The sequence below is a fragment of the Mugil cephalus genome, chromosome 7 (assembly GCF_022458985.1).
Source record: "Mugil cephalus isolate CIBA_MC_2020 chromosome 7, CIBA_Mcephalus_1.1, whole genome shotgun sequence".
NCBI lineage: Eukaryota > Metazoa > Chordata > Actinopteri > Mugiliformes > Mugilidae > Mugil > Mugil cephalus.
Window position 1 is genome coordinate 15,943,091 of NC_061776.1, and position 27,515 is coordinate 15,970,605.

At 43.6% G+C, this 27,515-nt stretch overlaps 1 protein-coding gene across 9 annotated transcripts; it reads right to left on the minus strand.

Moving 5' to 3' along the window:
- per2 (period circadian clock 2) lies at window positions 1–27,515 on the minus strand. 9 transcript variants are annotated; one of them, XM_047589236.1, is made up of 24 exons: window positions 27,371–27,515; window positions 20,772–21,332; window positions 14,759–14,851; window positions 14,440–14,594; window positions 13,824–13,945; window positions 13,505–13,706; window positions 13,083–13,134; window positions 12,417–12,559; window positions 12,172–12,250; window positions 11,956–12,062; window positions 11,713–11,866; window positions 11,489–11,600; window positions 11,075–11,212; window positions 10,535–10,625; window positions 10,240–10,420; window positions 9,968–10,092; window positions 9,582–9,788; window positions 8,055–8,318; window positions 6,255–7,168; window positions 5,800–5,916; window positions 3,919–4,156; window positions 3,401–3,608; window positions 1,975–2,125; window positions 1–1,888 (listed from the first exon to the last, which is right to left on the minus strand). In XM_047589236.1, exons 2-24 carry the CDS (start codon window positions 21,218–21,220, stop codon window positions 1,682–1,684), a joined length of 4,509 nt encoding a protein of 1,502 aa, XP_047445192.1. In that variant the 5' UTR covers window positions 21,221–21,332; window positions 27,371–27,515; the 3' UTR covers window positions 1–1,681. The 9 variants fall into 9 exon arrangements, with proteins under 9 accessions (XP_047445192.1, XP_047445195.1, XP_047445193.1 ...); XM_047589239.1 differs by having other exon boundaries at window positions 3,482–3,608; window positions 3,925–4,156; window positions 10,240–10,423; XM_047589237.1 differs by having other exon boundaries at window positions 3,925–4,156; window positions 10,240–10,423.

Sequence of the window (27,515 nt, forward strand, 5' to 3'; positions counted from 1 at the left end):
TAGAGTGGGCAACATTTTATTTAGAGAAAAATAATAATCTCCTCCATTAAAAATAAAAAAGGGAACAATAAAATAAAATAAAATAAAGGTGCATTACGTCAGTGTGTGTCTGCAGATGATAAAGAGACGCAGACTTGTTTCCTCTCAGATTACAGCATGAACTTCAAAGTGAAGGAAATCTCTCCACGCAGCCACCTGTCATCTGCCTGAGCTGCTTTATACCAGTGCAATAACCCTAAAATCAGTCTGAAGTGACCACGTTTGTTCTGAACGGTAATGAGCTTCAGTCCTGATGATCAGGATGCTCCATATTTACGAGAGCAACATCAGGCCACGTGGAGTGTAATGTGGGACACTTTAAACCATGGGGGGAAACATCAAAACTGTCCTCACTTCATAGAACGTCAACCACCATCGACTCAGAGCTTTGCTATCCTCCAGTCTGTGGTAAGAAATATATTAAAGAAAATTACACAAAATAGTATTTACAGCAAATATGAAGTCTCTTGGTCCCCTTTAAGCTAGATTTCCCTCCCACAAATTAAGTGGCCTGTTTTTTTTATTTATTAAATTATTTTATGTAAAAATAGATTTATATTTATATATATATATATATATATGCTCAGACACAATGACTGTTACATGCATTAAAACAAGCTATGAAACATATGTAAATAAAATGTCTTTAAACGCGAGGCATCTAAGAAATAAATGTTTCACAGCTGAAACAAACACTGCAGTTTGTGAGAAACCAAACCAAAAACATAAAGGTAAAATGTCAGACACAGCACCAAATGACACACAGAAGGTAGTTTAAAAGTTACATATTCTCAAATCAACGTTTGCTCTGTGCAGCTTCAGGTATTTTCACCACCCTCATCATATGTAAGGATCTGTAAGAATTCTTCTTTCTTGTGCTACATTATACTTTCATTTTCTCCACATTTTCTCCAAGTAACTCTCTGCAAATGGGCCCAATAATAAATATATATACATATATATTATGCTTTATTATAACATTTTGAATGCAGGGCCTTTGATGAAGTATTGTTGTAATTTGGATGTGCTCCTCACAGATGGTGATCTAGGCAGTGGGAATCTTCACCCGTTGTCGCTTTTCTCCCCGTGACTATTCTGCATCACTTGAAATGAATTTCGGTGAATAGGGAGTTTCATATGTAACTTCCTTTTCTTCCAGTACAGTCCACAAAGTGCACTTGTGCTCATTTGCTTGATGTGTGTAAAAACGACAGAGGCCAACTTCCACCTGTTCTCACCACATGCTGACGTAGTTCAGTGTTGTTGTAACTGAGGAAGCGTCATCAAATACTGAATTCATTCATTAACCGCAACAGTTAGTACACCACTGAGCCACTTCCTGGCAAGTGAAAAAGCTGTGTGCAGCACACAGGTGTTTGTTTGACCTCTTCTGTGCATCCTTCTGTACTTCTCTCGTTGGGCTCAGCATTTTACAGTCAGTGCATAAAACTCAAAAAAGTGTCACGCATTACCAGATGCTCCAAATGAACAAACATACACAGTCACAGAGCCCAGCAATTCCCAAGCAACAACAATAAAATAAAAATGTTTTTTGATGTCCACCAAATATATTCACATTCTTCAAAAGGTTGCTCCTCGGAGTTCTGCAGAGCAGGGTACAAAAGTCACTATGAAAATGAGTTTATTGCCTCGCTGGTTGCATCTGGGTGGAGCTAAGAGAAGAGCCGTGACAAGAGATGGCGCCAGCGTTTGATTGCTCCTCTCTGGGCCTCTGCAGGCAGCTGACTCCTGACTCCGCATCACCCAGGCTCAGGTCTGGGTGATCCTCACCCGCTGCCGCCGCCGCCGCGGCTGCTGCTTCTGGCGCGCCGTCACAGCAGGAGCACACCTGGCAAACACACACAGGTATAAATGAGGCTCCAGGGTGGGAGAAGGAGCAGCATGTGTCCAGCTGAAATAGACATTTCATCGTACCTTGACGTCTATGGCTTTGGGTAAACCTCCCTTCTTGATCCAGGGGTGGACCTCGATCAGCTCTTTCTTCTGCTCCTCTGAAAAGCGTGGCTGGTTCTTCTGCATCAGCCTCAGCTTCTCTTTGTCCTCTCTGAGCACCCTCTGGATGTCACTGCAGAAACAAGCAAACACACAGACACATCACAGTCAGTAAATGGTCTAAACTGACTAATGTGATCATGTTACATTTTTTTTTGCAAATAAAATAACTGGATAAACTTTAAATCTTTTCGTTTTCTTGAGCTGCTGAAGTTACTACAGCTGTTCTAGAGTCGTATAAGTAATTTTCTTTCAGTGGCAGGCTCCACAAACCCACTGTGTTAATGTGAGTGTGCCATCTAGTGGCCATACACACCTCACTACAAGCATGCACGGTACACTTATTCCTGTTTACAGACATTGAGCGCAAATAAAAATCGAAAGCACAGATGAGACAAGACAACTGGAAGGAAACAAAGTTTAACAAAATCTCACTGGACAGTAGCTACACATTACAGAAATTACTGGTGGTCTCATGTAACAGAAGTAAACCGGGCTTACTGGTGTAGTTAGCCGAGCAAACAATGTCTGCAGCTCATAGACAGTTTTGAAACGCTTTAGATGTCTGTGCAGCCAGGAGGCAGAAAGGCCAGAGGTGTCAAACTCATTTGAGACCAGTGACACAACAGAATAATAACCTATAGGTAACGACAACTCGATGACATGACATAAGAAGGAAGTTATATTGGGATTAGTTATAATGAAGTCACCTAATGTGTGACAAAAAATAAAAAAGTTTATTTTAAAACATGTACACGACTGAGCAAAACCAGAATTGTGAACAATTCCCAAAAAGTCCCAACGTCCTCAAACGAGTACTTGCTAATTAACGAGGTTGTAGCTCGTTGTTATTGAAAATTTGCGGGTCATATCAAACTAGCATAAACAAATACGTTTTAACCATAGAATTTAATGTTTTTTTTTTCCTTGTCTACTTTTACTGTGACCATGTGTAGAATGAATCGCTGTCATGTTTTTACGGAGTAGTGCATTGACTCTTTGCTACCACTAGATGGCAGACTAAAGTGTCCACTACTGAGGACAATGGGTTCAAATTAAGCAGAATAAGCTGCAATAAAACCTAAAATTTAATGTCCCAATATGAGGACGTAGGGTCTCAGGAGGTTTAGAAAAAATGAATACAATTTGTGTTTTCGGTCATCTAGCTGCACACACACACTTTTATTGACTACAAGCAGGAAACCAGTCTGATATTGAGGAGTAGAGGACAGTTTGGCTGACTGCAGCGTTTACCATTTACCTTCCATAACAAACAGGAGGTTGATAAACTATCAAACGACATGTCTACAGGGCCACTACCCTACTCCTCACTGGTCCTCCCACTCACCGCGAGGGCAGCTCATAGGTCATCATGACCTTGTCATCTGTGTCGGCCATGAGCAGCCACAGCGGGTCCTGCAGTACATACTTGATGAAGTGTTCACTCTGCTCCATCTCCACGGGCCTTTCGTCACTGCCGCTTAAGTGACCTTTGACCTTCTGGCTGTTCTGAGATGAGTCCACGCTGCCGAAGTAGTTACTACTGTTGTTGCTTCCTGAGGAGAGCCAGAGAACAGTATTATAAGTTAACTACTGGAGCTACAGACATTTTAAATGGTAGAAGACATAAGTATCTCTATGTACAATCACAATAATAAAAATAGTGAAATGGTACAGTAGTGAATATCCAACATGGACACTTTCAATTCAGAGCTTTTCATTGGTACATCAGTGACTATAAACAAGTGCTACCTTGTTAAACGTCAACACATATAAATATTAAGATGGACACACGAGTTTCCCATACAGCTACTGTAACACAACAGCTAATGATCTCCATAAGATGTTGAAGCTTTGTGTGCAGACCTGTACCACTTCCTGATGTCCCGCTGGCTGATGTCCCGCTGGCCGATGTCCTGCTCTTAGAGGTCCCGCTGTTCGACGTCCCGCTGGCTGAAGTTCCACAGCCGTTGGACCCCGAGCCCATGGACCCTGAGGTGGCTGAGCCGGTGCCTGAACAGGAGTCTTCCTGGAGGATAATGTCCAACATGTCGCTGGACGAGGAGTTGGCATCGCTGTTGTTGCCGTCACCGCGTGAGCTTGTCTGCAAAAACACAAATATCAAGCGGCACCATTAAAGTGGAGCTTGACTACGTAGCTCTGGCCCTCACGCTGTAGCACGCCCTTCATCTGCTGCATCTTTACGGGACAGTCAGGCGCAGGTGTATCACCGACTGTTTCTGAATTTACACACTCAGCTTGGAGTGTATTTGTGCTTGATAATGAAAATGGTCCATCTCAGCAATCACCTGGCCCGTAAGCACCGTGACCACTGTGGCTGGATTAGATACACAACAGCGATCCTAATCCTCGTGCAAGTGATTAAAACTTCAAGCATTATGTGCAACAGGAGAGAGCTGCAAATTCCTCCTGGTCACATCTTAGTCCAAGGCAACTTCACTACATGTGACGCTAAAATATGTGTCTACTAACAAAGCTTCAGTCCTGCATGCAAAATCAGTGAGTGAGCGTGTACGTGACGTGGCAAAATAAGAAAGTGAAGTAAGTGAGTTTATGTTTTGATGAATCTAAATTTCTCTTAACGTATGGTCAGATCTTCACCTAAGTTACATTAATGAACTAACACAATCTATTTTATTAAATAGGAGACAAATCATCGTATTTTCTAGGTAATATTGAAGACATCATTAAAACCTTCACAGTGTAGTGGAACATCCACAAAACCAAACTAGAGACCAGTCAGTCAAACAAGATGTGAGTTAGTTACTTTGACTTTAAAAAAACACTCAGCATTTACTAAACACAGGTCACTGATGAGAAGCGGTGTCCATGACGGGACAGGAGGCTGCTCAGACACGTTGCTGTGTGGTTGAACTGTGCTCAACAGCACATGGACGCTAAAACTACTTTGTTGGACTGAGGGAACATTGTGTGCCGGCGTGAAAGTATGGCTGGATCTGGATCTGGATCTGGATCTGGATCTGGATCTGGACAACGTGCCATCACTGAGGAGAAAACGTTTATCGTGGTGTCTTACAGGATAACATCAGGGTGGCTGTCCAGCTGAAGCTCAGTGGTAGCTGGAAGCTAAATAACAAATTAAATCTGCTTGAAAAACTTCAGTCTTCTGTGTTCCAGTCGGAGTCCAAACCATAAACAAAGATACCGCGGAGAGCCACTTACACCGGACATGTTGTGAATCTGGCCGAGCTGAAGAAAGCAGTTGTTTTAGGCTACTGTTGCAAAAGGAGGTGTGAACCCAATGCTTCACGTAGTTTTTCTTCTAGCACTGTGAATGTTTAAAAGTTGCATTCAGCAAACACTAGAAGGATTGTGATTATTTATTATTATCTTAACATTGTGTTAGTCCGTACTTGTGACTTAGATGAAGATCAGATGATTTTTTATGACCAATTAACACAGAAAATCGGGTGATTCAAAGACCACATGTGTGACTGCATGTGTGGATACTCACATGCTGTAATAATTAAGCAACTAGACATGTAACTTGTTTCCATTGTCACATTATATCGCTTTTAAAATTTCTACGTCTCGTGCTTTCTTAAAATCAATGTCACACTTTCTACTTGATAGATAAAGAAAGTGCAGGTTACAAAAAATATAAATCATAGGTCATGAGAGGGAACAAAAGGGAACGGTTACAGTCGACATGGTATCGGGGAGGAATGGGATTTGAAAAGTGCGGTTTTCGGATGATTCGCCTACCTCTTTGGTGTAAGCCCTCAGCCTAGAGCACACTTTATCCCAAGACAAACGCTCACAGACACAGGACGTGACCTCGAAATACAAGGGTCCAGGTGGACCAAGGAGATTGAGAGATGGCTAAAGGGTGTAAGGGATAATAACATCATGTGTTAACACCCCGGGCCACATTTCATCTGACGAGTCTTGACTGACTTGATTTTACACATGGCATAGAAATACAGTAGCAAACAAGTGCAGCAGTTGAGTATTGTGAATATTCTGGATGCAATCCCAGAAGGTTGAGACATCTCCAGGGCCGCCGCCTACATCTACGCCGGTTCACACTTCTCACGCATTGACATTTTATGCAGACACTTTAAGAAGGCAACAGGTGAAGCTTATCGGTCAGAGGCAGTGGGAGACTCGGGGAGGACGTGAGAGGACAAAAACAGCACCAACAAAAGAAGTGTGTTTACCTGTTTCAGCTCCCTCTCCTTGGCCTGGTTGAGACTCGCTCCTTTCTCCCTCTCAGTCGTATTATTCCCTTGTCCCACCGAAGACATCGCTGTGCTGTCCTGTCTGTCCACGGAAAGCTCCAGCTCCAGCAGGTTGAGAGGCGAGCTGCAGCGGGACTGGAACAAGGGCGGGGACGCTTGGCCGCCAGCTATTCCAGACTGTGGTGTTGAGGAGCGGGACTGGCCCTCCACTGGGGCCTTCGGGGTCTCCGTGGTTGGAGGAAAGTAGAAAGAAGGAGTCAAGTAGCCTGCTTGAGGAATTAAGTGGCTCTGGCCGTTGAACTGATTGTGACCGTTGAAGGCGGGTAAAGGGGCGAAGGGTCCCAGGCCTGGAAACGTAGCCTGAGCACAGTGCTGGGTTTGGGTGGGGAAACCCCCAGTGTCTGCCTGGTACACAGGATGTGGTGGTTGTGGCCCTGGGCCCATCAGAGGGTACAGGTAGTTGGGCATCACGAGAGCCACAACGGGGGTGACCATGGGGGCGCCGAAGGGAGGTGCCTGGATGGGCGGGGGGCAGACGGGTGCTTGCGGACACTGGTTGTCAGGAAAGCTTTGCAGGGTGGCGTCTGTGCGGGGAGCTACGGAGCTGGCTGCGGGGCTGGGGTAAACCTGGAGGGGGTAGCCTGACATGACGGCAGGATAAGCCATGGGAAAGGCGGATTGCGATGTTTCAGAGGGAGACCAGGATGTCTGGTTAAGGCCGTGGTTTAGAAGAGGAGGCCGCAGCTGTTGCTGTCTGTGTTGGGACACTGTGCTGTCTGAGGACTCAATCTTCTTCACTCGCTTTGACTTGGTCTTCCTATTCCGCGTTCCTCGCCTCGTGGTCGGCTCCGCACCCTGTCCGCTCTGTTTGCTGGGTCGAGCAGCAGGTGTCCCTGGGGGTTCAAGATGGAAAAAAAACTATTGATTAACTTTTCAATCTGAAAATGTTCTTATTTAGGGAACTGGAGTCAAGGCAACATTGAAACAACAAAATCTGACCAGGTGGATCCTAAACTAGGAGTCTGGACCATGCATTGGTCCACAAGTTAATGGGATACTCTGAAAATCTGAAAAATTGCTTGAATAAAACAGGATAAGTTTAACCTCTAGGTCTTCAATTTTTTTCAGGCCCAGGACCCCCAAACTGATCTAGAGATTAAGTTGGGACCCCCTACCTTCTATATTTGTTCTGAATTAAACTCGGCCTAATGCTATATATATTATTATGATCATCATCATCATCATTTTGTATTCCATATTAAACTGTTTAAATAATACATAGGTTCAAATATTATTTTTCTTATTTCAAACATGCAACATTAGGATAGTTGTAAACTTGAGGGGGAAAATTTTAAAAAATATATATAAAAAAAAATGTCCTGCAATACCCCCACAGAGCCCATAGGGGTCGCTAACCCTCTAGGGAACGTTTGTTAAAACAAAATGGCATAAAAACGTTAGAGGGAATTGTTTTGCTGCAAACTGTGTAAAAGGAGTAACATAAAAAATAGAAATTACTCATTTAAACTTCTTAAATTTGGATGTAAAACTGTTACATTGATATTAAAATAAAAACCTTAGTACGTTTTGTGTTTACTGAAAATTTTAATTAAAAACAAATGTCTGGCATTTTGTGTTTTCCCAGATTGCGTCTTTTTTGGGTTATATTGCCACGTCCCCAAATCTTACAAATGCACCTGATGAGTCCAGAGTTACAGTTGCTATAAATCATAATAACTGTTACGATGTGTCGCTACGGTGGCAGCTAGTTAGCATTACCATCGCTGGTGAACTGTTCTCGCTGGCGCTCCAAGTACTGAGAGCAGTTTTCCTTGAGGGCCGAGTGTCCGCGGAGCTCCCTGAAGCGGCACAGGAAGGCCTGTTCCTCCTTCTGCGTGTGGGCTGCTAAAACCTGCTTGGTCAGCCCCAGTCTTTTGTAGGGCTCTCTCTCCTGACTGGGAGGCGAAACAGAACTGGGAGGAGCTGTGGGGATCTGGCTGGGTTCCGCCGTCTCCCCTGCGCCTGGCACGTCCTCTATGATCTCTGCATGAATGACAGCGGGGAAACAGTGTCAGCATACAGTCCCACAAAAGGAGTTTAATTTAAAACACTGTTAACCATTAGCAGTGAAGATGGGAAAAGCAATGCACACTAAGCACTGTCGGGACTCACAACATGGACAGGTTGTATTAAAAATGGTTTGACAGATAAAAAGGAAGAAACTTTCAAAGAGTCACACAAGATAAGGCCAGTTGTGGAACACCAGTGGTTGAAAGGTAAGACTGTGAAACAATTGCACTGTTAGACATTGTACTACAACAGTTATACATGGAGTTGTATACATGGCCTGGAGTCTGACTCGCTCACTAGATGTAGCAATTATTGCTGTCCCTAAAACAAAGTTGTACTTCTGTTTGTATCTATTTCATGTGCAATTACGTCTGTTTGTCGTGTTTTGGGTTCACCCCTGTCAAAATGCTGTGCTGCAAATCTGCAAGACAATTTAAATGCTCCAATGTAGAAAGGGCCGCTGCGTCAGTGTCACTCTTCACGACTGATCGAGCTCCCTTGATCTTCACTAAATAGAACAAGTAGCTACGTCATGTTAGCCAATGAATATGCAGATATGGGGCCGTGGCAACGCAATAAATGAGATTCAGCTATGTGAGATTTGGATTATTATTTATCTGATCTGCAAATGTACGTGCAGCCATTAACTTTGCTGTGTTATTTTTAAAATAAGTGTATTCTAGCGAAGTGGATGGACAGAAAAGTCCTTAGATAAGACTTCACTTCACTTTATTTGTTGCTTGACTTGTGAAAATTGTCAATGGTTGCTCGCACCGAGTCAAACTGAAACTTGGTGGCAAGAGTGGACTTTTTGTGAGCTTGCGATACATGCCGCCAGGCACCCACTGGCAGACCACATACACTGACACACACGGACACACAGAAAGAAGTGTGAACACAGGCTGTAGGTTGCATTTACGGTGCTGTGAGAAAACATTTGCCTCTTTGCTGATTTCTTCTATTATTGGATATATTTCACACTGAGTAGCTTGAGACAACAAAAAGGTAGCAGTGATGAAAATGACAGGAAACCTGACCCTGTGCTTACAGACGAAAACGTTACAGTTAACGAATGTGTTGCTGTTAAACTGGTGCCCTCTGCTCATATGTTAAACAACATTTAAATGGATAACAAATAATACCATTGTTCTGAAAACGTGTCAAGGTTCAGTATAATAAATACGCAATAATAGAGGCAACCTGGTTGGAGGTAGACACTTTTTCACGTCACTGTACCTGACTCGGGCTGAGGTTTCTTGTCCCCAACATGCACTATGGTGCTACTGTAGCTACACTGGCTGGTTATGGACACCACACTTTCTGGTTTGTTTGGTACAGGTAGGGGCAGCGAAGTGCCCACTACCGCTGTGGCCGCGTCACTGGACTTTTTGCCTTGATCATCCAAAGCGGAGAGACCAGACTGATTCTTCAACAAGGCTGGTTCTGCCAAGAGAACAGAGAACAAGAGCTACTGACAAGGAAGTGGCATTTTAGAGTGTGAGAGAGAAGTTTGATTGGAAGACTGTGAAGGCGCCTTAGACGGCCGTAGCTCTGTGCGACAACGTGACCGTGAGGTAAGTCAAGTGTCCTTATATTGTAAGAAGGGAAGAGATGTCACATACCTTCAGTGACCTGCATGCTGCTGGCTCCTTTCTGCTTGTCCTCGTCGGAGTTAGAGGACGTGGTGTTAGAGGAAGACTGACACTTCCTCTTCATGGTGATGGGAACATTACAGCTCTCCAAGTACCTACGGGAATCACCAGTAACATCACTGATCACTTCCTTCAATTTTACGACCAGACATTGTTATTCTGTAGAAAAAAAACTCAAATAGAAGCGGTTATGAGTGTGGATTCTTCCCCGTGCCTGATCATTTCAGCCTCTATCTGTGTACCTGATAACGCTGTCCAGACAACTGATCTGCTGGTACGAGTACGAGCCAGTCTGGTCACCGACGCCCAGCTCCTCCTGGAAAGAGCCTCTACTGTTCTCTACAGCGGAGCCGGTCTCCTTCCAGTTGAAAAGAGCGGCCGGGTCTTTGGGCCTCACCACCGCTAGGCTCTTCTGTGCAGACTCTACTGGAGAGAGGTCATGAGTTAGGGTCCGAGTGCAGGAAGATAATTTAGTCACACGTCAGCTGTCTTACTACTTCTTCCATGCACGCATTGATAATTATAAGTCAGACTTACTGCCACTGCTTTTTCTGTTGTCTAGTTTAGCCATCTGCTGCTCCTGGCTCTTCTGGAGATGAATTCCCTTACAGATTTCCTGGAAGGTTCGCTGAGGAACAAGAGTCAGTATAATGTTAACAAAGACTTGACTTTATTGACATCTGAAGTGACATGAAACCAAACAAGGCAAAATTCATCTGTTGAATAGGTGGCCCAGGTCACGGTCTAATAGGACCCAGGTCACATCCAAGTGTGGTCTAACATCTCAAATGTATCCTCAATGTGTCCTGGCTGTGTTCACACGTGTTCTTTAAGCTTAAACAACCAGGTCTGAGCAAGGCCTCTGAGGCTGAAGTAGAATATCCAAAGTAAGGTAAATCATAGCTACACAGATTGATCAATCTCTATATAATGAACACTCACGTAGCAGTCAGTGGAAAACAGAAGCATCGAACACTTAGTAATTCACTTTGCATCTTCGCTGGCATGTCATGGATACATTTACATGTAGTGCACAATACCATGATGAACATGGTCTAAGTATTCGTGTTAACTCACAGGTCTGGCCTTGTGGCTGACTTGCTCTTCCTCTTGTTGCATTTTGCCGTTGTTGAGGCTCTCGTTGGAGGAGGTCATGCCCAGGTGGTGGTCGTTGTTCAGGCTACCGTAGCCACTGGAGCCGCTGTTATGAACCGGCTGGACACAGATAAAGAGACAAAGAGGATAAAAATGTGGCGATGAAGAGATGTCGTCACAGGGCAGAGAAGAAGAACTGAATAAAACAACCCAAGGTTTGCTCTGCTTTCTTTGTTAGATCTTCAGTTTTGTTTGAATCTCGAGTGACTCAAGGTGGCTTTGTCCTACTTAGCTTGTTCACTTGTGTTGTTTTAACGGTACAAACCATCCCTTGCATCTTTTCTTTAACCGATTTAATAAATCCTGCATTTGTTTTTTTTGTTGATCCCCACTCACCTGCAGAAGGAGTCGATGTATCTGCTCAGTAATCTCCTGGATGTCAGAGTCCATGGTCTTCATCTCGCTGATAGTGGAGGCCGGAGAAAAAACGTCCTCATTCACAGGGCCCCTTGTAGACAAACGCATCAGCAAATTAAGATCCACCAAACAGCTTTGCAACCTTACGAAAAAATAAGAATAGAATTCAGTCAAACACTAGCCATTAAAAGAGCAATACTCACATTCGGACTTTATGTCTCCCAATAACAAAGGAGACCTTGCGGCTCCACGGGTTGACGAAACTGGACCAGCTGGTGTCCAGGATGATGTACTCTCCGTTTCGCGCGCAGAAGCGGATGGACGAGTGGTCAAATGGTTGCCCTGCATATTGAAGGACTGTAGAGAGCACACAAATAGAAAACAGTCAGATCACGGCAGACGGCTGAGGACATTGATCTTTTATCCGTGTGGTTCTGTGGACTCACTCTTTCTGTGGATGGCCAGCATGATGGGGCGGTCATTGGGATGCAAGTGGAGGAGAACGGGGGTACCAATCAGGTCCTGAGGGAGGTACCCCAGAAGAGGAACCGCCCTGAGTCAAACAAAGCATCTCCGCAGGTTAGCAACGGACAACAACAGCAGCTGTATCGACCTTAGAGATTCTAGAGTAGAGTCGGTAGCAGATGAAATCAATGGTTTACCTCTCATCCACATCCTGGAACACACAACTCGGAGTGTGCGTGGTCGTGAAGATGCGCTTGTCCGTTGGAATTCTAGGTGCTGTGAGGAATTCAGTGTAAAAATATTATTAATCAGCTGAATGTTGTCCAAAATAAAACTATAAATTCTTTATCTTTTCCCCAATATAAGCAACAGACTGGAAACTTATACTGAACAAGCCGGTGCGATGTTAAACAACCAAATTCATAACATAACACGCTCTTACCGTCATAACCGGAGAGAACCCTCTCAGCCAGGAGGAGGCAGCAGAACTGGTCCTCAGCATGCACCGTGTCCTGGACTTTCATCAGATAAGGCGTCATGCGGAACGGGTAGTACTGCAGGTCACCCTCACAGTCCTTACCACCGCTGGATATCAGTTAGAGGGAGAGATTAGATTAACCATTTCATTCATATTTCATTCAAATATGCAGCAATACTCTCAAAGTCTGTGGATTTTAGGTTTCAGATTCTGAACACATGGGGGCGCTATGAAGCTACTTTCCCAACCATATCTGTTCAACAATGACTGTATACGATCATGTGGAATGAAACTTCTGTTGCTCTGTGTGGAGTTGCGTATATCAGGAGTAACGATGAGAAGATGTGTTTGTTTTACATCAGGTGACTCGTAAGAGATTTATTCAAACTAAAGAATAATACATGCAACCGAGCAGTCTGACTAATGCAATATGTTTTAATGAGTAAATTTGTCTGCATGTATAAATGTAAAACACTGGCCTGGAAAAAGCATCTCATTACAGTTTATACGCATGTGATGTCACCAACTAATTGAAAAGCACCTAGGCTGGAATGACAGCATGAATACAAACTAGAAACAGGTACGAGCGGCAGATGGCCCAACGCTGCATTTTAACCGGCACCCACGCACCTGATACGGCAGAAGAAGGACTTCTCCTGTATGCAGTCAGGCGGGGATGACTCTGAAATGGGAAAAGAGATGTTCAAAATTCAAAAGCAACACGATCCGGCCGAGCGGCTTTTAATAGAATGCAGCCTCATAATCTAATCGAGAGGCTCGCTTCTTATTTTGACCAGCTTTTAGCCTCGTTCTTAAACTTCTCGACTGAGAGGACACAGCAGGTTGTAGTAAATTGTGTAAATGTAAATGCTGTTATGTCTAAAACCTTGGTCTCCCCACAAGGTTGTCCACCTTCCCTGCTGCTTTTCAGTCTATACCTGGAAGGCTGCAGTTTTTTAAGTTTCCTCGACCTCATCGTCTCTAAAACGAAGGAGCTCGCCACTGATTTCGGGAAAAAGTGTGACAAATAACACGTGCGGTTTGTTGCGTACCTGCTCCTGTGCACATGCTCCATGAGGGCAGGCGATAAGGCGTCGTGAAGCTGTAGAACACGCTGACATCCTGCGGCGTCAGGAACTCCACAAACTTGGAGTTCTTGAACACGTCTCTTTTGCAGTTGAGGATGGAGGCAGCCTGGTCAGAAATGTAGACTATCCTCCCTGTGATTAGAGACACCGCTACTGCGAAAATGTCCTGTGGAAGAAACACAGACAAAGCCCAGCTGTTGAGACCCTTCCTTCATCCACTCTGACAAAAGGAGGAACAGAAGTGACATATCAGTATTATTTTAAGGCCAACCCAGCGTCTTACATTGTTTTTAAGGGTGTATTCAGAAGTGATGCTGTCTATTTCCTCTATTGTATAAGAAGATACATCCAGGCCTGAAGGCTGGCTGTCATTGATCATCAGCAGCTGGTAATACTCCTCATTGGCTGCAGGAAAGAAGATAGTGATGTTGTCAAAATATCATACAGAACAGATGGAAAGTGACATTTTAATGACAACAACAATGATGAGTAAGCATTCCAATAAAATTTATACTTACGTCACAGACATTTTTCTAAGTCTTTGCTAAAATACGTCACATTTTCTAACAACCACAGAAAGGAGTCTAGACCTCTGCCCGCCCATTCCCATGTGTAAACATTTAGTCTGGATTGAATGAAGCATTTACACACAATCACCAACAGAACTGCCAACAAAATGTTCCCTCATGCTCAGAGGAATGTTTTTCTTTCTTCTCATGAAGGAGTAATAATTAAAGTCACACATTTACTCATGAATGTAGAGTGAATTGTGAAAATAAGCACCGTTTAAAGGGGGCAAAAAAAAGAATAAACCCCAAAAATAGAACGCATTTTTAGGAAATTGGGAGCGACACAAAAGAGACACACAGAGAAGTCGGATGCTTAAGGGCTCTACACACCTTCCACCTGCTTCACACATCGCAGGGCGTACTTGAGGGTGTTCAATGTGGTAGCCTTGTTATTGTGTTTCTTCTCAGCAGGCAGGTGAAGCTTCAGCTCTTTCAGAGTTTTAATCACCTCCTTCTGGGTCTTGGCTTTGGCTGATTCCTGACTACTGCAAGTCGGACAATCGCACACACAGCAGAAAGTCAGACGGTGCGGGAGGGAAAACCAGGAGACGACCTCTCAAAAAGCAATTCAAGTAAAAGAAAGTTAATTTTGAACGAGGGCCAATGTTTCGAGACTTGGGTCATTCTGCAAGGCGTCCAGGGCACTAACCTGCAGCCGCTGGTTGAAGGGTTGTCCTGCTCGGAGCTGAGCAGACTGAAGGCGTTGGAGCTGCTCGGAGGAGACGGGCTGTGGGAGTTGGAGCTGTGAAGGAAAAGGAGAACGGTTTTACATTACTGATTGAACATTAACGAAACAGCACGAGCAACAGGAAGTCTTCAATTATGGCAAAAGTGGACACAAAGCAAAGGATGAGGGTCCTTCGTCATCAAGTAATAATAACTTTTATATCTGAAGCACAATTCTCACATCTTTCATTCATGGTGCTCAAGGGTAGGAATAAATGGGGAGCAGGGCTACAAAAGGCACAGTCCTCCTGACCTGAGGTCAGTCTCACCCCTCTGAAGACTTAACAAGTATGTGCTGCTCCAGGGGTGTGCAGCAGGAAAGCAACAAAAACGCAAGGATTAAAGGGCCAGAACTCAACTGGGTGCTGCAGTAACTAAAACAGTTTCTTTTTTGGTGCTGTGACACAGCAAATATAAAATCTACTGTATAGTCAATGATACACTTTTGGAGAGAGCTGCTCAATTTTATCTAAAGTCAATATACTAGAAATAAATGAGAACATGTTTATTTTAGATAATATGTCCATGTAGAGTTTATTTTAAACGCAGTAGTTTGACCTTGTATTTGATATAACGCAGACTCCGTCAGCCTCACTGTGCTTAGTTGCCATGATGACCTTACGATGTTATGATGGCCACCACCATGACAACCACCCACTGTCCCAAACTTAGGTACAGAGCACCTCTGCCTGCCAAGCTTAGCGATTACTTAGATAGTCCTGGAAAAAAAACTACTCAGCGGACCTGGAGTGAGTATTTTTAACTTGACTGTGGAAACACGCTGAAGTTAGTTCGCCTCATGTGGAAGGCCCGCATATATCTCAAGGTAGTGTGTGTGTGACCCAAGGTGTTAACCTACTAGCTTAACATTGCACTAATACACTGAAGTCAACAAAAGTGACTCACTACAAGACGGCTTACTCTATATATAACAAGCTTACCTGGCCGAGAATAGGAAGCACCTTTACAAATAGCCTCCCTAAGCACAGGTGGGTCTCTAATTCCATTAAACATAGCCCTCAGTTCCCCAAACTGCAACAGCTGGTTTTAGACAGACTGAGCATGTAATAATGTGTGACACTTAGAAACGGCTTATCACAGCAGGTTAACTTAGTCATCCTTTAGAGGCACAAGCTTCGTTTTATACTAGATGCACTCAAGATCCTGGTTTTATTGACATTTAGAGTCCAACAGCAAAACCAGAGATGTGATCATCATATCAGAATTTGCTCAGATTTTGAGTTAGTCGATGTAAATTATTAGGGAATGTGGAATAAATTGCACATAGGGAGGACTGAGGAAAACACGCTTTTAATTGAATTTAATTGGAAAAGCCCCAAGCTGTGTGACACGGGGTGAAATCTGAGTTTCAGATCTGAGTGCACAGAAAAACTCAGTTAAAAGTGAAAGATCAAGTCAAACAGGTGACTGATTTTAATATTCTGCATAGAATGGAGAATAGATTTTTTTGAGGATGAGCTCATCTAGGCATCAGGAAATAACTAATTAAAAAAAAAACCTGCCCGTTCAATTTCAAGCTAGGAACTAGAAATCTTAAGTGTATGACCCTACTTCACTGCACTGTGTTAGAGGGCCAGCTTACCTTAAGACTATTAACAGCTGTCTGAGAAACTGGATCACCTGAGCTACAACTGAGGTTACTATGTATAACCTCCTTACCAGGCTAAGAATAGAGACCATCCTTAGATATAGCCACCACCAGTAGGTGTCTAGTTCTATAAAAAGTAGTATCCAGGACACAGGAATGCAACGTCTTGTTTTAGCCTGGACATCTAAACCTGTATTAGTTTTGAGTAGGCTAATTCGGTTAGTTAGTGCAGGTAGTAAGTCTGTGAGTCGTGGAAACAAGTTAAGAAAAGAGAGCGCTCAGACGGGAGAGACGAGTCTCTCTTTTAGTTTCTATCCTGCGCAGCAGGGACACGAGGTGAAGATCAGGGCAAGGTGGTCTTGTTTAATTAGAAGTCTTCCACTAACTGGCTGTGTCCCATTGCGTATAACATGAATGAGGATGTGAATAGCCGGGAATTAACTGGATATAGATGAGGCGGAGGAGAGCTCCAACTGGCTTTAAATCTGGTGTGTTTTTCCATTCTGCGTGGTGACTACGAATGAGCTGCACAACTGCCAGTGAACCAAGAGAAAGTGAATAATTAACAAGATATGCAAATACTCAGTTTGGTCAACAGCTCTATAAATGTTTTTTTAATCAAAAGTCACTTTGCACAATTGTGCGCACTCTCTGCAGTGTAACTAAGCGCTCGGACTTGCATAAAAATCCACAGCTCAGCTCAAGTTAGCGAGTACACGATGCATCCTACGAGCTACACTCAGCACTCTCTGCACTCAAAAAACACTGACTCATCTTTCAGATACACGCTGTTATAAATAATAGGCTTAAATGACCAGAGACAAAACCTTCCCAAATTCCTCTCGAAACACGACCTAATTCTGTAAAATGTGCCGAGTTATCAGTTTACATGACACAACTCCACAATGTAACGTTCAGAGTTTAAACTGTCCGAGGACAGCAGCGGTTTTCAGGTCAGGCCAAAGTCTCATCTAATATTAGGTAAATGGAGACGGACGACAAATGCTCATCTGACTCAAACTTCTTTTTAAGACTGCAGCAGGATTTGATTGAGGTAATTTTACTAATTAATCAGCGTTTCCTGAACCTGGTGCAATGATCCCTCAGCATGATGCTGCAATCAGCACGCTTCATGTATGGATGTTGTCGTTCATTTCATGCAGAGTTTGGATTGCATCAAAGATGGCATTTAGCATGAAGGTCAAATGGCTCACATCTGGTCTTATCGGAGAACAAAAACCCCCTCGACCAAATGCTGACCCAGAAGTAGCTTCATCATTTTAATACTTAAACACACACTTTTCCTTGTTTTCTTTAAGTAGCTTAAATTAAGGAAACTAAATAAGGCTTATAGGACTGACCCAGTACACATAAGACAATGTTTATTTATCCTACTTATGGGAAATGACCTTGTCACAGTAGTGCAGAATTAGGTAAGAAGTACAAAAAACAATAAAAGACAATATCAAACTTGAATATAACCACAGTCAGTATATAGAGTGTGGGCTTTGAATAAAAGAAATGCTTAAAAAAATTGGAATATAACTGCTAAGATAGTAGATGTGGATGGTGAGATAGTTAGTGCAAGATAGAAAAAAAAAACAGATTATTGTGCAAAAAAGAATCAGTAAAAACAACAAAACTGGTCTCAAAGACAAGTCTCAGGCGTGAGTTATTGTCTGGTGACAGCTGGGGACCTGCGGTAGCGTCTTCCAAACCTTATTCAGTTTCCTCAAGTTAGGCCTCTCAAGGAAACAGAGGGAAAATGTGTGTTTAACACAGTGGCTATGACCTTGTCACTTCCCATAAAACTGACTGACGAGGAAACCGGTTTATAAGTTTACGACGTTGCATTGTCCAGGAAACGTGAGAATGCAGCAGCTCAACTTTAGCCTTTTTTTTATTATTATTATTAATGGTTTACCTGCAACAAAGGACATATTTCATACTTGACATGTTCAGGAAAAGAACGTAATTGACATAACAGCACAGCAGTAAGGTAGGTCAGTTCCTTCTGCGGTGCAGAGTCAAAATGTCAGCTGGAACTTTAAACAAATTAAAACTTTACTTCATGTTTTTTTTTTCTGGGTCGGTGTCTACGCATTTGTCTAGCGTTTCCACATTGTCAGTGTTGTAAAAGCGTGACATTTCCTCCTAGCTTCATCTTAGTGCGGTCACGAGCCTCTTTCTGTACTATCAAGAGAAAGAATCTGATAGAAATCTCCCCATGTGACTGTAGAACTGGGGGCAATCAACCGCACTTCAGAATGTGGGACTGTTTCTTTGAGAGCTTCATTGGCCTACATTGCTCTTACGCTAACGCAACCACATTCTCTCGCCACTTACAAATGCACGACCGAGAGCCGCAGATGAATGAAATGGAGTCGTTACTAGAGGAGGAAGCAGTGTAAAGTGGCTTGATAAAATTAAATATGTTAATATGTTGGTGAATCACAAACGGCAAGTGTCTCGGCATAAATTTGGAAGAGAATGGAGAAAAAACGGAGAGAAAGGAAGACGGAGAAACAGATGTGCTAAGGGAGCGGTTTATAAAAAAAAAAAGTGAGTACAAAAGGTTAGAAGTTCAACTGAATAGAGGGAGGGCAGAGAGGCGAGCGGACACGGACAGGCAATTAAAGCCACGCAGTCAGCAAATGAGAGAGCGAGCTGGTGTGCGTGAGAGTAGAGACAGGATGAAGGAGTGGTTCAAAAAAAAAAAATCCAGACTGAAAAGATCAAGTGGGGCAGAGCCGAGCGAATGACGTCAAAGCACACAACTCTAGGTCCACCCACTGATAAACAGAGCCCAAACATTGCATTGCCATGGCGATTACAAGGAGGTGGAGAGCATGACACCATCCGTCTGGCATTTAGAGAGTCAAGCCTCCAGTCTTCCGGATGACATCAATTCAGGTTCTCTAATGGGAACTGCAGTCTTTTTTTGCCTTTTTCCTATACTCAGGCCGTTTCCTGGGCAGACTGCATTGCTGTCTGAAGCTACTTTAGTTGTACTTTAAGCACGTCGGGACACTTTGTGGAGGTTTTCGAATTGTTTTACGCTCGTACCTCTGTGGTAGAGTTCACATGCTGGCGTGACAAATGATCATTGGGAACACTCTGCGGTTTACTTTATAAATACTGTCCATAGTAACTCTAAACAAATTTGTACAGCAGGCTCAATGTGATGTAATCCAAGTGTACTAGAGTCGAATATCTGGCTCCATGAACTACAGTTAATGTTTAAGGTCAGAAACGGACAGAAAACCCACCACCGACTCTAACTCGAGTAAAAAGTGAGGGCACCTTATCTCCTCAGTAAGTGACTGCAGTCGGAATAGAGTCTTATGATGTCTGATAATCTGTGATGCTGATCAACAGATACGCCGCCAGTCACATGCCGGCGCTGTAAAATACATTCTGTGTAAAGGTTGACTTCATTTTCCAATTACATTTCAGAAAATAGCAAAAAAAAATGACCATTATAGTCAAATCAACAAAAAGACATGACTATAGCATGATTAAAAGCAGGCGACTCTTACATTCGAGTTTGAACAAAAAGTGTTTGACATTCCTGCCGAAATATCTACTGCTTTATATCAAACAGCAACCACTCAGATCTGAGAGCATGTGAGTGCGTGATATGGTTTTGTTTTGAAGTCTGCCATGCCTTTAGAAGCACGGAGATCCAACAGATAATATGAACGCAACAGTCCAAACAAGTTTTATTTGTCCTACATACAAATCGGATCATGTTCAGACTGCCACCCAGATGAAGACACAAACAGTTTGTTCCAGCAGGTTACCAAGAGCCAAAACCAACCAGCTGCTCCCACCAGAAGCACAACCTGACTCACTTGTGTAATGTTGATTTGGCATGAGAATTAGTTTAGGGAGTGATAACAAGATTGAGGTTAAAACAAATGATGTTCGGTGAATCATAATTTGCCTGATGGACAGGTGCACTTCGGCGATGCTTGCAGGAAGTGCTCGGCTATTGAACGATATTTAAAAGCTATTATTCCACCCATTCTCCGCTCGTATTTTTAATTTTGGGCTGAATCTCTCATGGCCGGACAGAACCGACAAAGCAAGTTCATTTGCATTTCAAATCTGGCCGAGAGCTTGATGACCATCGGTGAAACCTTGGCGCATTCATCTCTCAGCATCCGATGATGACAAACACATCCATTCAATTAGCTGTATTCATTATAACCACATTGTGGCTGAGGACATGATATCTCATTATTTACACAGGAAATCTGCAGTCTGCCTCAATGAACTTGAAATGTTTGAAAAAAAAGGCAACCCACTAAAAAGCACCACTGACCTCTTGTTGCTCTCTGATGATTCCAGGAGTGCTGAGTCTTTGCTGTTGCCATTGGAGCTGCCCAACGACCCATGGCCGTGACTCTCATTTCCGTGGCTCTCATTGCCGTGGCTCTCGTTGCCGTGTGATTCAGTCCCACTCCCACTGGACCCGCTGCTCTTCATCTCCACATCCTCCTCAGGGAGCGATCTGGAGCGAGCATTCTTGCGAAGCTTGTGCGACGAGGCGGGAGGGTCCTGGCCGCTGCTGTCGCTGCCCTCGGAGGGCAGGCCTAGGTCAGGCCCTCCTTGGCTGTAGCCACCCATCCGGTGGAGCTGTGCCATGGAGCTGCACCCCGAGGCCCCCCTTGGGATGGAGCTGCACGAGGTGGACGGTCTGCACCCCGAGGCTCCATTCTGGTCCTCCAGCTCTGCGAAGCAGTAGGGCTTGGAGTCTGAATCTTCTGACATCAGGGTTGAACCTTAGGCTTATTCCAGGTAAATTAGTTGAAAGATGAATGAACACAATCACCCCATTTTACAAGGGTGACGCCAGAGGGAATCAAAGAGGATGCAGGCTGATCTGTGGAGAAGGAGATTATATATGTTAGTGATGAAATAATCGTAGCTCTTTACTAGCCCTAAAAATAAACATGGTTTAAACATTTAGGAAAATATGACTGGGTAGACATATGACACATGCCGTGGCGGCCACCCTGCTGGCTGCCCCAAGGCTGCGGGATAATTTGACAGGCGTGAAGGACAGGAAACTACCCTTGTACTTCTGGAAAAGCAGTATTGCAAAGTATATGTAAAGCATGCAAATACATCAATGTCATTCTTTAACACATCTAAACACAATCGCACACACAACATGCACACAGATTGGAAAACAAATCTTTGATAGACATGAATCAGTGCTGCACCAGTCCATCTTCAAAAGGCTGCCTTATGTCTTTTGGTCTTTTGCCTGGTGTGATATCAGAGCACACTGCAGAGTTTAACCCCTGGCCTCTGAAGAGCCCTGTTGATGCTTCTCTGATGTACAATAAAAAGCTTCTCTGGCACAGACGCTGAGGCCTTTAAGAGCAGCAGGTCTGTCCCACCTGAGCCTTCCATCCCTTCATCAAAGGATCATTCAACCTGGAGCACATAAAACACTAGCTGTGTGTTATCTGAAGGCCACAGTAGGTTGCTAGCCAACCGTGTGGAGCTAAGCCAAGTTTTCTGTGGTTTGAAGTAGGCACGTGATGCGGCCTTCGCCCTGCATTTACCCAGCGTCACCTCAGGTAATGATGGCATATGAATGCCAGATTCCAAAACAACGTTGGGTGGAACCACCTCTGCATTTAATAGATACACCAACAGTATCTGTGTTTGGAATAAACAATGAAAACTAGGAGGTAACCAGGTTCAGGAAAAGAAGCTAAAACAGTTCCTGAGGCCACCTATGGAGATTTACATTTCAGGAACTGTTTCTCAAAGGGATCTCAGAGAAAAGAAGCTCGAAAATACAACAAGCATGCCTAAGTAACTAATGTATGTACGTCTTTGGTCTATAACAATATGAAGCTATGGTTGTTGTAGCATGGTAATATGTTTTGAACTCTTTCAGGGGCCTGTGCACTTTGTACGTATGATACATACCTTCAGCCTGTCTGTTTTCCAGGGATAAATTGACTGGTAGCAGGCAAGGCTTTCACTCAGCCATGCAACGAAGAATGCCTATTTACTTCAGACACCCAATTCTGTGCCATCCCTAATTCACCTGGGCTCTGTGGAGGAGGTGTGTCACACTTCGCCGAGTTTTCGGTGTCAAGTCTATGCACGCACGGGCTAATGTGCGTAGGTATTCTCTTCAGTGACGCTTGTGTTCGTTGTCAAGGGATCTACGGGTGATGTGTTGGGATTAGACTGCGTGTGTTTGGTGTGTACGAATGTCAAGTAGGATAGGCAGCAGATACTTGCCAGCAGAGAGAATGGGCTTGATGAACTTATGCTTATATGTTTTTATTAATTGTCGCTCCTTATTAGGAAAACTTTGAGGCATTGTAATGCACATTAATATTGGTCCAGTCATACAGCCCCAACTTTCACTCTCTTTACAGCGCTCCTAATAAGTTCAGCACAGCTTCTTACCTCGTACCTTTCCTTTCACTGTCTCATTCAGCATTTCTCATTATAAATACAAAAAAAGAACATGGCCAAATTATGCAGACTGAACTAACAATCACTGAACAGGCACAGACAGATCTGACACTTGGCTATTTTCGAGCGAGATTAAGCTCAAAACACATAAACTGAATAAAAAGATTCACAGAGGCAGAAATTTTTAGAAATGGGTACAAAAGTGGGCAGCTGAACGAGGCTCCGGGTCCAGGGTGACAAATTAATTCTGACGTCCAGACTTTGCATTAAAAAAGGCTTATCACTGAACCCGAAACCTTCAGCACACACACGTGAGAAACCCAGCTATAACCGGTCTCAGCTCCAAATCAAAGTGGCCTTTGACTTACGTAACATGACGCCGTAGTAATTACTTTACCCAACTAAAATGAAGCCCAGTAACCTATTTACATTAATAATTCACAAAACGGTTAGCTTCTTCAGATGGCACAAAGCCACGAGTTCTCAGTCTCGTCTCTGCTTATCACTAGCCAGCGGCAAGGTGGGCTGCTTTTTAGCGTCAACGTGGGAACTCAGTCACCATATAGCCATATAAGTCCGACAATCAAGAGGCGAGCAACGGGGGTATTGTAGTTTGTTAGGTAAGCCATACTTGTCCGGTGAGTTTGGCAATGACTCGTCTTCTGTTCAAAGAGCAGCACGTGAGCTCAGCTCAGATTTCTTTTGAAGTATATGTATATATATATATTAAAAAAAAACCTGACAAGTTTTCTGGCAGGTGGTGCTGCAGAATCAACACCCGCCAACTCAAAGTCTGGTACAAAGTTAAAGAGCCCATTGACAATGTGTCTGATGAGTCCAAGAGTTCACCCTAGTTACAACAACCTCCCGGGCATTCACCTCTTCAATCCTTATCACGCCAAAGCTCTTGGACCAATAAATTAAAACTAGTTCTGACCAGAAAATGGGGTTGTAAAATATACAGAGAGGTGGATGGTGAGGGACAGGGTGGGTGCAGACAGATTTATACGTCCTCCTCTACTCTGACAAATAATCTGCCACTGCTGGCATTATACTTTAAATAAATGGTATGAGTGCATGCGCCTATATCATTAGAGCAGCTCCACACTGTCAAACATGTCCTTAAAAGAGATGAGGTGGACAGATTAGAAGAGGCAAAAATAGACGTGTGTAGGCTGTTTCGAAATGTACACATTGGATGGTGTTCCAGCACTGAGATGTCCAAATATTGACTCTAACGACACCAAAAAGTTTACCAGATCATGCTTTTTTTTTTTGTACTCAAAATAGAGAACTCATTTTTTTTTTACTTGCTTAATGGTCTACAAACAGAGCACAAAGAAAGCCACTGACGGTGGCGTGCGGTGAGCATTTATCCACTGCAAACCACCCGTTTACTGTCTCTGATAAGAGTCTATAAATGTCCAGACGCAGCGAGGGTCACATGAGGGCAATTCAGCTTTCGAGATTATTCTTTTTCCTGCCATTAACTAAATCTATTCCATCTTGTTGCATTGACTGGAGAGAGTGGTGCGGGTTGCATGTGTTCCCACAAAGAAGCCAGTCTCCGTTTAAAACTACAGTTGACTTCCAGGCACACTGACGCACACTTTTCTCCCACATGTGACATTTGTGCATTCGTAGTTATAAACCCTCACTGACTTTGCATGGTCTTTAAACACCGCAGGCTATTCCTGCCAAAGTGCACACGGCCTGGAGGCTGGGAAGCAGGAGCAGTTACATTCTACTCGGAGGAGCAGGTGGCTAACAAGGCACGATGGCAAACCTAACACAATTACAGGTTATATATTTTATCCTTCATGAACCACTTCAGTCATTTTAACGCAATCAAAGGTTTGTTCTGCACTATTGGGAACATGGTGCTTGCTTGGCCTTTCTGAATTGGTGGGGATGTTGAAAGGAGCCACCTTTTCATTCGGACGTCGATTAAAGCCATTACAGCCAAGGTTGCAATCAAGGTGGGAAACTAAGCTCTGATTGCATTTGTTCAGTGTCCTAGGGCTTCACCCCAGGTCTGCTGTGAAAAGCACTCACTGTCACGGTTTTACTAGACTGGAAGTACATCTTGTGTTTTATTTGCAAATGACTTTTGTCTCATTTTCAAGTGTTTCTCAATCAGTGCTACTACTAGACATGCTTTTTTTCCCCCAAATAGGACATTAACTCATTAAATTACTTTGTTAATGTTGCCCAACTTTCTGATGCTTTCACTGCAAACTGAACAATACATTAATAATATAATTAATAATGAATGTGACAATATATAAAAGTACTCATTACTCCCAGCCTTTAGTCTCTAACATCCCATTCAAAGTCTATGGAATCAAAAAGTTCTAAGTCCTACCAACTCTTTCCACTCTTCATGTGATTAATCTTTTCCAGAGGAAATTACACATTCATGCTTTAGGCTACTACCGCATCATTATAAAACATTCTCATTGTCCTTCACATGACGTTAAAATATGCACATAACGGAGCTCTGATCACGTTACCTAATACACCATCTCAGCACATCTTATACAACTATGCTGGTGTAGCTGCAGTTGTATAACAGCGCATCATGTTGGAGGCATTCGTGTTGAAATATTATTTTACACAAACTAACACAATAAAGCACTGATTGCAGAGCGAACGGAGCGGTTCTGAGGGGAAGTTCTCATGGCACCATGGTGTTGCCACAGGAATGAGTTCTGCACATTTCTGCAAGCAGATGTTGTTCACCAGCAAACTTGCACACTGACAAAAGTACGGTTAGAAAACTTGGATATCTCCTTAGCAATCGAGACAATACTTTTTACTTTTCTGAAACATTTTTCCTCCATGGAACATATGCAGACTTTTTATATACAAAAACGTGATTATCACGTCTCAAACATTGTCTTTAATCGAACCCTGAGGGCAGTAGTTACGTGCGGGGAGTCCTTTCGCGTGCAGACTTGACTGAAGTTGCTCTGCAGGCTCGTTTCCTCATTCGCTGACCTACATCTGTTCTCAATTACTTTAAACGTCTGTAATGGCTGCACCCTACACTCCACCTGCCAAGGCTATCTAAGTCTCTACTCATTTTTGTCTTGAGTTCCTTTATCACCAGAGTCCAACCAGAAAAATGGGGAAAAATACTTCGAGCGAGTGTCCAGACACAACTTAAGTGCTCTGGCACCTTTACAAGCTGAAATACTGCTGTTAAGAATTTTAGAAAGTACATAATGCGCTAGACTCTCTTGTGTGAAGTGACAGGCCTTGAGAGCAGCAATCCAGTCCCTGAATGCACATTTGGCCAGTTTTAAGTAGGAAACAAGTCATTTGCTAGCTTTTCCACTCTTCCATGTTGCAATGTGGGCAGGGAAAGTTGTACAGATGCCAACTTTTCGGTTGATTTCAACTGTAAGATAAACAGGTCTTAATGATTCCTCCCATAGCAGCCGTATGTGCGTCAGTCATTCTTTCTCCTCCCTTTCCAGTCTCACTGGACAGGCTGAATGTGGATGGTCCAATCAGACTAGCAGTTGCTACGCTGCATGTCTTTCACACACTGGATCCCGCTTCAGTATTAAATACTCAATACGAGCCCCATGTTTATTTTATTACTTTTTAAATTCAATACTTATTTCATGGCTGAGTTAAATTCTCTTTTACACAAAGTCAAAGCCAGCAGTCACTTCATTATCTCATCAAATTGCCTCCTAACTACCAACAAACACTCATTGTTTGAATTAAAAAAAAAAAAGAAAAAAGATCAGTATCACAAAGCTGCACAAAAGCAGCTGAGTGTGGGATCTTTCCATAGTTTCGCAGACACAGCACTCATTACAGTGAATGGTTTCAAAAGGCAAATCATCTTTCACAAGCTTCGGTTTTCCCCCCCTTCAGCAAGGACAAGTATCCTTACACAACACGACCACGGTCTCCTCGGAGAAAACCTTAGCTCACATCATATTCCCTAATAGGAACGGCATGTGAACTTCAGCCATGTGCTGCTGCTGCTGCTGCAGTGCACTCTTTATGTAAGGCGGTATGCCGGAGTTTTCATGTGACAGTGAGACCAGAAAGCACGTCTACAATGGGCGATTCTGACATCCACACCGAGCGCACTGTCAGCTCAGCCCTGCTGCGCATCTATCGGTTACACTGCATTAACCCGCCTTACATAAAGTTCCCCTGGCCGCACTGTCCTCTGTAGTATGTCAGGTTACGGGATAATGAGGTTATTTCCTCGCTGGTGGGGCAGCCGTCCGGTGGGCATGGTCGATGTCTGGCTGGAAAGTCTGCTGACTGGGACCGAGAGACCCCTCACGGTACCACAGTTACGCAACTTTCACGCCTCTTGACCGTGTAGTATTTTTACATTAAGTAGAGCATGGCTTGTTATCACACACTCATTTAACTCATCAAATGCAACAAGGGTACAGCGCGTTACGGCTCAACAACAACAAAAAATTAAACTGTACCGACCTCACAGAAAGGCAAGATCCTCCGCTGGTCGCTGCGTCTTCGTGAAGCAAAACGTGGCTGCTGGAGCTGTTCGCGGTGAAACGAATGTCACCCTGCTGGGTTCTGGTCCCACAGTCGGCTCTGTCCCGTTCACTCAGAGAGGTAC

Coding starts and splice junctions, on each gene's coding strand:
- per2 (XM_047589235.1), bottom strand. CDS start 21,220: ATGTCAGAAGATTCAGACTCCAAGCCCTACTGCTTCGCAGAGCTGGAG. Junction 13,946..14,439: donor ATGTGTGAAGCAGGTGGAAG/GTGTGTAGAGCC, acceptor TCTTTCCTGCAG/CCAATGAGGAGTATTACCAG. Junction 10,626..11,074: donor TCAGCCACAAGGCCAGACCT/GTGAGTTAACAC, acceptor CTTGTTCCTCAG/CGAACCTTCCAGGAAATCTG.